The sequence below is a fragment of the Ovis canadensis genome, chromosome 4, assembly GCF_042477335.2.
Source record: "Ovis canadensis isolate MfBH-ARS-UI-01 breed Bighorn chromosome 4, ARS-UI_OviCan_v2, whole genome shotgun sequence".
Taxonomy (NCBI): Eukaryota; Metazoa; Chordata; class Mammalia; order Artiodactyla; family Bovidae; genus Ovis; species Ovis canadensis.
The window spans coordinates 65,298,125-65,310,236 of record NC_091248.1 but is presented as its reverse complement, the minus strand read 5'-3'; the positions used below and the strand labels follow the sequence as shown (position 1 = coordinate 65,310,236).

The 12,112-nt window shown below is 43.5% G+C and overlaps 1 protein-coding gene across 3 annotated transcripts in view; it reads right to left on the bottom strand.

The window, feature by feature from the left end:
* The window catches only part of CTTNBP2 (cortactin binding protein 2), a 173,322-nt gene extending 161,615 nt beyond the window's left edge, over nucleotides 1-11,707 (bottom strand). For 2 of the 3 annotated variants that reach the window (XM_069587936.1, XM_069587937.1), the window contains exon 1: nucleotides 11,429-11,707. In XM_069587936.1, coding sequence (XP_069444037.1) covers nucleotides 11,429-11,509 — 81 coding nt within the window. In that variant the 5' untranslated portion in view covers nucleotides 11,510-11,707. The remainder of the gene's footprint in view (nucleotides 1-11,428) is intronic. The other variant, XM_069587938.1, reaches the window with a different exon arrangement.
* Between the last annotated feature and the right edge of the window lie 405 nt (nucleotides 11,708-12,112).

The window sequence follows — 12,112 nt, the reverse complement described above, 5'->3', positions numbered from 1 at the left end:
TAGTTCTGGGTGACCTCTGCTTGGAAGATTAACTTAGAAATGTTCACTGTGAAAAATAAAATCCAATATATCAGAGCTCAAATTCTGCTCCCATTACTTAGTGGAGTCACTTAAGCTTTATAACCCAGTTATTCTCAAAATTCAAGCAAAAGAATCACCTGGAGACTTTGTTAACACAGGCTGCTGGGCTTCATCCTTGACGTGTGATTCACAAAGTCTGAGGTGGGGCTGTGAATTTGCCTTTCTATGTGCTCCTGCTACTGCTGGTGTTTTGGTCCATGGGCTACATTTGGAGAAGCATTCTGTAACTTATCTGAGTCTGTTTTCTCGTGGGTGTAACAGAAATCCCAGCATCTATCCCACAAAGTTCTTATGAGGATTAAACAGCAATGTATCAGTGACACGCACCCCCACATTCACAGCAGCACAATAGCTGAGACACGGAAGCAACCTAAATGTCCATCGACAGCTGAACAGATAAAGACGACATGGTGCATACGTATACAATGGAATGCTACTCAGCCATGGAACAGAATGAAATAGTACCATCTGCAGCAACATGGAGGCAACCAGATCCTCACACTAAGTGAGGTCAGTCATACTGAGGGAAAGACAAGCACCATATGAGATCACCTATGCATGGATCTGAAATGCGACACAAATGACCCTATCTACAAGACAGAGAGAGATCCAGGGCTTACAAAGCAGACTCTGAGGTTGCCAAGAGAGAACGGGTCGGGGAAAGATGCAGTGGGAGTTTGGGATTAGCAGATGTAAACTATTACATACAGAATAGATAAACTACAAGGTCCTATCGTATAGCAGAGAGAACTCTATTCAATATCCTATGAAAAGTACAATAGAAAAGAATATAAAAAAGATTGTATACATATGCATACAATATGCCTACATATTGTGCGTGCGCGCACACACACACACACACACACACAGGCTTCCCTGGCGACTCAGATGGTAAAGAATTTGCCTGCAATGCAGAAGACCTGGGTTCAATCCCTGGGTCAGGCAGGAAGATCCCCTGGAGGAGGGAATAGCAACCTGGAGAATCCCCTCGACAGAGGAGCCTGGCAAGTTACAGTCCATGGGGTTGCAAGGAGGTGGGGGTGTGTGGGTGGGTGTGGGTGTGTGTGTGTGTGGGTGGGTGTGTAACAGAATCACTTTGCTATACAGTAGAAATTAAACTTCAATTTAAAAAAAGAATGCATCAGTGAAGTAAGTGCTAAATAAAGGCAGGTGACTGTTATTATTATTAAAGTTGAGAGCTCCCAGATGTTTTAAAAGGGAGGAGTGGGATATTGGCTAGGAGCCTATTTCTTTGAAAATCTACCAGCCCAAGTCCAATAAACTCAGTTTATTGACTATATGAGAGACAGACTCGTTTATCCCGGTTTTTCCCACTGAGATGGGAAAGTAAGCTGCAATTCTTATGTGCTTTAGAGGGTAATGTTTTATTAATGCTCCTGGTGGTTCTAAAGATTTTAATTAATTGTATATTTTATTGTCCTTGTTTCCCCGAAGCTTCATAAGCAAAGCACTCTACTTTAAAAACTAATAAATTATGAAAGACTTTGCCATGATTTGATTCACATTAGAGTCAGAAGAGCTTGCCCTGGTTCCATCATCATCAACACTGCAACATGTGACCTGCAACCAACACGTCTATTCTTTTTAATGTATTACCATAGATAAAAAGGAAAAATCATTTAAAAAACAATGTTACAAGGATTCTTGCTCAACAATAAATGTTACAGAGAATGTTAAAAAATAATCTGTCTTAATTTATTAAGTGATGCATTATTTTAAGCATAGTGCATCTATTTGCCTGCTTCTCTGTCCTCTACCTCTCACCCTTGCTTCCAAACTGAAAGTGAAGTGAAGTCGCTCAGTCGTGTCCGACCCTTTGTGACCTGTGGACTATAGCCCACCAAGCTCCTCCATCCATGGGATTCTCCAGGCAAGAATACTGGAGTGGGTTGCCATTTCCTTCTCCAGGGGATCTTTCCGACCCAGGGATTGAACCCAGGTCTCCCACATTGCAGGCAGATGCTTTTAGCCTCTGCACCACCAGGAAAGCCCTTGAGGGAAGGTACTTCTAATTTGAGGCCTTCAACAATAAAGATATATAAGCATATTTCCAAATGGTCACTCTCCAATACTTGATGTTTTCACCTTCTAAACTGGCAAACTAAGAGTAAAAGAAAGTATATGCAATTATGTCATAGGTCTTAGACTGGGTATTTCACAAATAAATTCAAAGAATTTTGGTATTTCTAGAAAAATAAAGCCCAGAACCAAAAAAAAATCTCATTAAAAACTCTATTACTGTCTCATACGAAGTGTCATTTATCTGATCTGACACGTTTATAGTACAAAAGTACTTAGATACAGAAAAAGCAATTATTATTATTTTTTTTTAAATTTTAAAATCTTTAATTCTTACATGCATTCCCAAACATGAACCCCCCTCCCACCTCCCTCCCCATAACATCTTAGAAAAAGCAATTATTGAAGTCTCTTGGCTTAAGAGTAAAATGATCATTTAAAATTGTACTTTAAACTACTTTGAGGGGTGACTGACATAGAAACTGCTATACATATTTAACATATACAATTTGATGAGTTTGAAGGTAAATAAACACCCATGAAACCTTCATCAGAATCTATGCCACAAACAAATCTATCACCTACAAAAGTTTCCTTTCATCCTCTTTACTATTTTTTTGTGATAAATCATGTAATATTTGAAAAGACTAACTTGAAAACCTAATTTTTCAAAAGAAGATACAAGACAGGATAGATATAAATGCCACACTCACACAAAAAAAATTAGGATCTACATAAAGGTCCCTAAGCAAATATGATACCCATACCCTGGCCACCCAAAAACCAGAGCAGACATGTTCAGAGACTAAACTTTATTACCACTGCAATAGCTTTTCCTAATTAACAGGGAAAATTCAAATCTCATTTTCTTTTTCATGACAGCAAGGCATTCAGACAGAAAAGGAAGAAAAAAATCTGGTAAATTTCAGCTCCACAGGCCACTCTCCTGCCTACCATGTTTGATGTTTGCCAGAAAAAAGGACTCTAGGAAAAGCTCTTCTTAACAGCTAGTTTAGAAAATCCGGCACAGGCGGCCTAAACCAAACCTGAGCCTGGTCATCAGATTGAAAGCTTTCTAGGGACATGTGTACATGGAAAAGGAGACACAACCTCAGACTGTCACTGCTCAACACAAAAGTCTGCAACACTTTATCTGGGGCGGGTGTAGGACAGCGTTCTCCTGAATATTCTCCTACAAGCTTCCGAGGAAAAAGGAGAAACGTGACAAAATAGAAGCTGGCCGAGCTGTCATCTTAAACTGCCAGAACTGAACACTGGCCAATACCAAGTTTCCTCCACTACCGCTCTTCCCACACTCTTCCTGAAAGAAAAAATCTTACATACTTTGTTTACACAGGAAATTCAAACTTGGTCCTTCAGTCGTGTCCTACTCTTTACGACCCATTGGACTGTAACTCGCCAGGCTCCTCTGTCCATGGGGAGTCTCCAGGCTTTTGGAGACTGGAGTGGGTTGCCATTCCCTTCTCCAGGGGCTCTTCCCAACCCAGGGATGGGGGTGGAATCCGCAGCTCCTGTGTCTCTTGCACTGCAGGCAGATTCTCAACCCACTGAGCCACAAAGGGGCCAGAAGTCTCCTTAGGAATTAATGGGGTCAGCACACTGATAGGTACCAAAAGAACCTTTAGAAGCTATGGTTATGAGCTGCAGTGGCAGAAGTACCCCTCAGATCTTTGCCCATATGCATCAGCTTGAAGACCCCCTGGAGAAGGGAAAGGAGACCCACTCCAGTATTCTGGCCTGGAAAATTCCATGGACTGTATAGTCTTTGGGGTCACAAAAAGTCAGACACAACTGAGGGATTTTCACTTCATGGTGATAATCTGGTGACCAGATACAGAGCAAGACATGCACTCTGGCTCTTCTCAGACACCAAGAGCATCTCCAATTCATATCTAGTGGGTTGTGCCTACATTTGATCAATGAATTTACAAGGGAGGGAGGAGGGGTGTCAGAGAAAGCAGATGGATTGAAAGAACGTTACCTCATCTCTTTGGATCTCAGGTTTCTCAGCAGTAAAATGAGAAAGCTCTACTAAGTGATCTCTGAAATCTCTTCCAGCCCCCAAATGTCCTCATTTCACATACCATCAGAGTAACTGGATTATTGGGCTGAGGAAATTTAGGTCATTCCCTGAAGCCTTTGGGAAATATTTGAAGAAAAATTGATTTTTACCTCTTTGCTTAGAAAGTACAGAAATATGTTTTCTTCCCAGTTTAATAGTGGGCTTCCCTTGTGGCTCAGCTGGTAAAGAATCTGCCTGCAATGCGGGAGACCTGGGTTTGATCCCTGAGTTGGGGAGATCCCCTGGAGAAGGGAAAGACTACCTACTCCAGTATTCTGGCCTGGAGAATTCCATGGACTGTATAGTCCACGGGCTTGCAAAGAGTCAGGCACGACTGAGTGACCTTCACTTTCACTAATAATTAATAATGCATTTAGAACTTTTTGTGTAAGCAAGATTCATGCTTTGGGAATGAATGTAAAAGGCTGTAAAGAAGAGGAAAGCAATGAAACTCATATTGAGACTTCAAGGAGGAAAAGCAAAATTTGAAAACTATCATTAACATGGAAAAATTAAATCCAGGTACAAAGAACATTTACACTCTTTTTAAAATGTGTAGCCAATTATAAGGATTTTCATGATGAGAAGTACATGTGTTCATGGTCTAAACCTGTACCTCTGCAGTCATGTCTTGCTTTGAGATTATTTCTTCTGATTTCTTTCTATAGGGAGGTAAGAGTATTCCTGACCAGAGCTGCACACTTCTGATCTTGTTCTTCCTGGTTCTCCTCTCTCCTCTAATTGACCTGAATCCCATTTTCTTCAGGACATAGCTCAAAGCTCCCTTCCTTAGGTCTTTTCAGACTCAGAAGTCTCTCACTCTCAATTCAGTCTTAAGAGTCTGTTCTGTTAGTTTATTGACAAGTAATCATGCTCTGCTTCCTGTGTGTCTTCACTGTTTTATACTTACTTATCCATATTAACTCTCCATTTTCTCACCTCTACTAAATGTGTCAGGACAGCAAGAGCAATTACATCTTTGAATGATTTTACCTAACACACATGCCTCCCACTTTGGGTATGAAAATGCCTCTTTTGCTCAGTATAAAAACACAAATCATGTAAAATGACATGTTAACAGATACACCAATCTTGCTAAGACACAACGTGATGGCCCACTCTAAGGGCAACTAAGTAACAGGTCATTTTCAATCATTTTTCAAAAATCATTTACAGTAACCTAAAGTAGGGCAACTTGGCATGCGCCTTTAAAGCCACATGCTGAGAACTTGGCCTCAGCTCTCCATGGCCATGCACCTCAAATCAACCATGCTGCTGGGGGTCTGCCACGCAAGACAAGCAACTCCATGTATTAGAAGGAAGTAAAACCAACAAGTAAACAGACTGTCAGGAAGGAAACCTGGTAATGGATGTAATTAATTTCAAGTAGGAGAAAAGGGGAATGAAAAGCACAAATACGGCTCAGCCAGGGGCGGCAGCATTTCATAATTAAGGACAGTTACCGCCCTTCCCTTCTTCCCCTTTCACAATTCCTCTAACCTCCATTTTAACTCTGGAAAAGAAGGGCCACATCTCAGATAAAACAAACATCTATTTCCATCGTAACTCATTTCTTTTCAATATTAACAACACCTCACATGGGACATGGATCATTTTCACATGGGAGCTGGCACGCAGATCCAGTACCTGTTCTTTAAGAAGCTTAGAATGCATGGAAGACTATCACTTTGATTATCTGTAGGTGGCAAACGTCAGCACGCTGATTTTCAAGTGAAGAGCTAAGACATGGACAACTAAATGAACTGTCTTGCAGTTACAAAGCCCTTCTGTAGAAGAACTCGGGCCTTTGGCATCACCTTGTTGCCTTTTCAATGAATCATAAAAATGCCAGAATCAAATCATTTGCAAACAAGTATCCATTCCAGGTAGCAATGTTAACTTGGCTCCACTGCACTTACTATAATAACATTTTAAATTCATGTTCAACATATTTGGTTATTCATTAATAATTTATTTCAAGAGAACAATTTTTTTCCTCCTGTATTGGCAGGTGGGTTCTTTACCACTAGTGTCATCAAGGAAGCCCCAATTTTTTTCTAAAATTGAGATTTATACATGGATGGTACCACACTGTGCACAGCATTAATACTATGATGCTGTTATTTTTGTGTAAGTTATTTTAACAAAGTAAAATTTTAAAAATCCTCTGCTATCAATGCCATCATCATCATCTCTCCTGTAACTGTTCTCCATTTCTTTACCTAATCGTCAAAGACAAGTTTCCTTTTCCACATAATATAAGTCCTGCAAAGGAGCTCCAACAGAGAATACAACCAAGTGTATTCAAAGAAAAGCTGCCTTCTAAAGCAATGCTCAGATGTGCTTAGGTGGTCAAGTATGCAGGAGAAGACGGGAGAGAAACTGGCACCACCCTTCCTGGGCACATTCAAGTCTGAATTCTAGTCCCACACTTGGGGACATCTGCAGACAATTCCAAATGTCCTTCCTGCTCAGTCTTTCCTTCTGCTCCCTCTTCCTGTTTCCAAGCTTTCCAGCATCTCTCTTGACCCCTTCTCAACCATCCTCCCCCTCCACACACCCTAGTGGGTGATTTGGCCTTGACTCTATTATTAGAAGAATTCAGCAACGGAGGGGTGCAGTTTCCATCCCTCCACCACCACATCCCCAGCCTCAATCATTGTTCTGATGAGGGAAAATCTAAAGGGAAAACTAACCATGTTGGAAATTTAATTTAAAAAAAAAATCTGTAAAGCAGCTGAAATATCATTGAGAAAAGCAGTTTAGAAGGGAAAAATATAAAATGAAAACCAACAACCACAAGAATCAGAAGAAGAAGAAAGAAGAGATCTATAACATCTATAATTACACAAATCACAGGCCAACGGCTTCATTACAATCTGGTAACACATGAAGTAAGATTTCTAGTTAGCCTATCAACATTAAGGATTATGACCCAGGCTCTTGATGAATGTTCACTTTCTTTATTCAGCAAATATTGGTGGAATATCTATCATGTACCATGTAGTCATGTACGGATGTGAGAGTTGGACCATAAAGAATGCTGAGTGCTGAAGAACTGATGCTTTCAAACTGTGGTGCTGGAGAAGACTCTTGAGGATCCCGTGGGGAGCAGGGAGATCAAACCAGTCAATCCTAAAGTTAAATCCAGAAAATCTGTTACCTTAATTACCTTGAGATTCTCAACCCTGAATATTCATTCATCAGAAGGACTGATGCTGAAGTTCTAATACTTTGGCCACCTGATGCTAAGAGCCAACTCATTGGAAAAGACACTGATGCTGGGAAAGACTGAAGGCAGGATGAGAAGGGGATGACAGGATGAGATGGTTGGATGGCATCACCGACTCAATGGACATGCGTATGAGCAAGCTCCAGGAGGCAGTGAAGGACAGAGAAGCCTGGTGTGCTTCAGTCCATAGGGTCACAGAGACAAAAATGAGCGACTGAACAACAGCAACAATCTACCATGTGCCTGGAACCGTACTAAGAAACCTCTGCTTTCACAAACAAAATCCACACTGCTCTTCTGAGGAAGGAGGCTGCTCTCTCCCAGTGAGCGCCTTGCTGTCCGTATGATCAACAGCAGATATCTGTATATGGCTAAGTACTAAGCCTGTGAAACATTTCTCACTTCATAAAGTTATGTGAAGCACAGGAGGATAAGACCAAGTGGGAATCTAGGCATGGATTCAATCATAGAAGAGGACAAATATTTTTCTCTTAACTAAGTTACTCCTGTGAGAAATATAACAATGATGACAACAACAATAATGAAGTCCATAAAACAGATGCAAATAGAAATATACAAACTTTTCAAGAAGAAACAAAGCAGCATCCTGATAAAATCACGTATATTCTTACTTGGGCAATATTTTCGTACATTTTTTCCAACTTCTAAGCAGTTTTTCTAAAGCACATAGTTGAGACTGAAACCTCTATGCTCATCTTTGTCCCAGGCCTCCTCTCAAGGAATCCCGGACACCAGTCATACTCGCACACTGCTACCTGCAGTCTTCCTGTCCAAGTCCTCCATCCTGTGGAATGCTTCCAGATCTTTCCACCAGGAATCCTCCCTGTGACTCTCCCCAGGTTCTTGCTGCAGTTTTGTTTTTTTTGTGTGCCTCTCATGACCCCATGGTCTTGGATTTGATTCCCTGGTGCCTGTAAGTTTCTACCACTGCAATGCTTTACTTTAGAACAGCAAAGATGTTACAATATCTCCATCTCTGTATGTGTTTGGTAATGTGTGTTAAATCCAGAAAATCTGTTACCTAAATTATCTTGAGATTCTCAAAACTCTGTAGCTGCCATATAACAATAATTTTTAAAGAAAGCTTAGCAAAATTGGCTTTAAAAAGTTCTATTGGGTTTACATTCAATATTGTCACCTGGGAACACAACTTTCAAGGTGCTAGCTGTTAATTTGTTTAACATCACTATTGTGCATTCTTAACAAAATTATTGTCCAAGTTTTTTCTTGTCACTATCACCATGACAACAAAACTTGGTATATTAACTGCTCCAGAAAAGCCTAGAAGAACAAGAATATTGGTCCAGTTCCCAAACATAGCTCTAAAAAGATCTGTGTTTTCCTTTTAAATTCTTCGGTGACAATTAAAGGCAGGAAGATTTCTGCTTTCCATGCTGCCTTATCCATTAGGAGTTAGTTTCAAAGTAGAAATAGCAACATAGTCAAAGAGACATCACATTTGGCTAAGATGCTGAAAATAATCCAGGTCTCCAGCATGGTTCACAGCAAACACTATTAATATGATCTACTGAAAAATGTAGTTGTTACCTTAGCCTTATACTTTGGATGCATTCAGCTGTTTGGATTTAAACAGCTAAGATCAAGGACCACAACTAAATTTAAAACACTCCACTGAAAATCATATTAAGCTGAAAACTATAAATTAAACTTGTCTCTAAGCAACAATCTAAATAGTCAAAACTTAATGAAAACATTCACTTTCAAAAATAGCCTACCGCTTTGGGTCTCTGTTGGCTCATTACTGCCAAATATACATGTAAAATGCATAATATATAAACCGACTTGAAATAACTTTCAAAAATTCAAAAAAGAATTATCCACTAAAATAATTAAGTCCTCAGTTGCCATAAACCTAAAATGCATAATCATACCTTTAAATTTTAATCATTAGACTAGAGGCAATTATAATGACAAATATTCTTTAATCTAGCTTTTCTTTAATTAAAAAATCAGTCTACAGATCAAGAGGCAGCTATAGGCAGATTGTACGTTACTTCAAAGATAAATGTCCAGTTTACCACATATGAAGCCATCGTTGAAATTTCACTAAATACCAAACATTTTTAAAAATATTAGATTAAGAATTCTTACTGCATCTCCTCAGAACTCTATAGGAGTCTATGGAAATAACAAAGGAGTTTCACTTTCACAGGTTTTTCCTGGCTATTCTAATCCACCAGGATGAAATGATCAAACCTCTACCTCTAAGCAGTTAAAATATCAGACTCCTGAAAATTTCAACAGCAGAAAGGGAACACTAACCTTCCTAACACAAAAATCTGCTTGTGTCTAAAGCTCTGTTTGTAATCTTACCAAATAAAATGATTTGGTAGCTATTATTTGGTAGTAGGAAGCTACTGACCATAACTCAGCTGTTTTTGTTTGGTTTAATTATTTGATGGTTAAAATACTGAGTGTATAGAAAGAAACCCATTTTAAGTCAATTAAGCAAACAAATTCAACCTTTCTGGGAAACAAGAAACACACCTCTTTCTTTTCCTTCACTCCCCTCCCCATCTCTTGGGGATGAAGGTACCCAATCAGTTCAACTTCTCAGAGAGGTTTGTTGTCTTACTAGCTAGCTTCTTTATAGTACCTTACACAGGGGAACTGATCTCCTGCATCGCAAGTAGGTAGGTTTCATATGAAATCTTAAGACATTTTCTACGTAAAGAATGAGCCATCAATTTCCCTAAAAGTTTCAAATCAAAACTTGCCAGTTTCACAAGTGGAAAACAGCAGCCCTCCGCCTCAGTGTTTCCTTCTCTCCCTGTTTCTTTTTTCCTTCCCAGGCTCAGCTCTTCACACGGCCAAGCAGCTTTCCTCCACATCTCCCCTTCACCTCTCCAGAAAGCCATACCTCCAAACAGAGGGGTAGGAAGTTAAAGCAGCCCTGGATGTTCACACCTGGCCATGCCCTCCAGGGGCTACTCCTTCACCGACACTGGTCAGGTCACGGGTGGGAAAAACGCCAGGGCGTCCACGCTTGGCTCATGGGATCCCGCCAAGGTTGGAAGACGCTCCCAGAGCTGCGTTTCTTTGCAGATCCTTGCAGCTCCTCCCGAGCTGTTTCCCAAACCCCCAAAACATTTTCACGCAGGTATTGTGCGACTGGCCTTCCCCCAAGGTAGAGGGTGGAAACTAACCGTTGAGCCTCTGTGCACTGGGTATTCTGGGGGTGAAAGGAGGGACCAGCAATAGATGGAAGCTCATTTGGCTTCTAGATCCGAGCGAAGAACAATGTGTTGATACCAGGTGCTGCGCCTCAAACCCGCCGGGGTCTTGGGAAGAACGAGGACATCTCGGCCGCCTCAACCCCAACCATCAGCAAGTGATGGGACAGCAGGCAGCTACGACCCAAGCGCCCGCGCTCAGCAGCGGCAGCGCCCACAGCGGGGCATGGGGCCGCTCCCAAGGGGCCTCAGGCACGGAAATACACACCACACACACACACACACACACCACACACAACACACAAAACACACATACACACACACAATGGGCATCCCGACACCGGATCGGCGCCCACCCACCTCCCCCACGCAGCTTTCCGGGTCCGCGGAGAGGTGCCAGGCACCCCCGAGACACGCGTCCACAACCACGCGAGCAGCCAGAGGCGAACAATAGGGGGTCAAGTTCGCCAGGAAACACACCCCTGCCCGCGCCCCTCGCCAAACCCGACCGCGGCAGAGGGGCCGCGTGCAGGGGCCGCACAGGACGCATGCACGGAGCCCGGAGAACCCGGCGGACCGGGGTTGCTACCCGCGAGGCGCGCAGAGGACAAACGAGATCCCCAGACCAGGCGACCGCCTCGCCCCGGCCTCCGGGGATGAGGCGACCCCGTGGAGGGGGCACTCCGAGGAGAGGGCACCCGGAAGCGCCCGGGCGTGCGGAGCGCCCCGGGGGGCTCCCAGCCCGGCATCGCATGCCCACCCTGGGACCTCGATTACCGCCGCCTCCGCCGGGGCCCCGGCCGCGTCCTCGGGGGCGCGGGAGAAGTCGGGCTCGCAGCTCGCGCCGTCCGTCGCCATCTTCCTGCTCTAGCGGATCCGAAGGCGAGCTCGGAGCGGCGGCTCCAGGTTCAGCCCTCCCGGCGCGGGCGGCGCTTAACCCGCGGCGGTCCGGGGACGCGGGCGCTCGCAGCCGGGCCGCAGCCGCCGCCGCCGCGCTCCCTCCGCCCCCAGCCGCCACCCCCGCCGCCTTAACCCGCTGCGCGCCGGCGCGCCGCCCGGTCCCCGCCCCGCCGTGCGCACAGCGCCGGGCCGGCAGCCATCCGCCCGCTCGTCGAGGTACGAGAACTGGGCACATGCCCAGGCCGGGTTAAGGCCCCGAGCGCAAATAGGAGAATCAAAGCCACAGGGCGAGGTGAAGGAAAAGAAAGAGCCCAGGAGCAGATTCTCCTCACACCGCCCCACGAAGGTGGCGGTGCAAAGACACACGGATTAAATGTCCGGCCTCCCAAATCCGAATTCTCTATTAGAGCAAGGAAGGTCCTTCTCTTCAGTTCCCCCAAGCCCACGTCTAGAAATCACATAAGGCACCCTTTTCATTTTTTCTTAAAAAAAAATTTTTTTCCCCCAACACTGCCGCCAGGACGTTTTTACCCATTTGGTTTATATGCCTGCCTTTGTTTG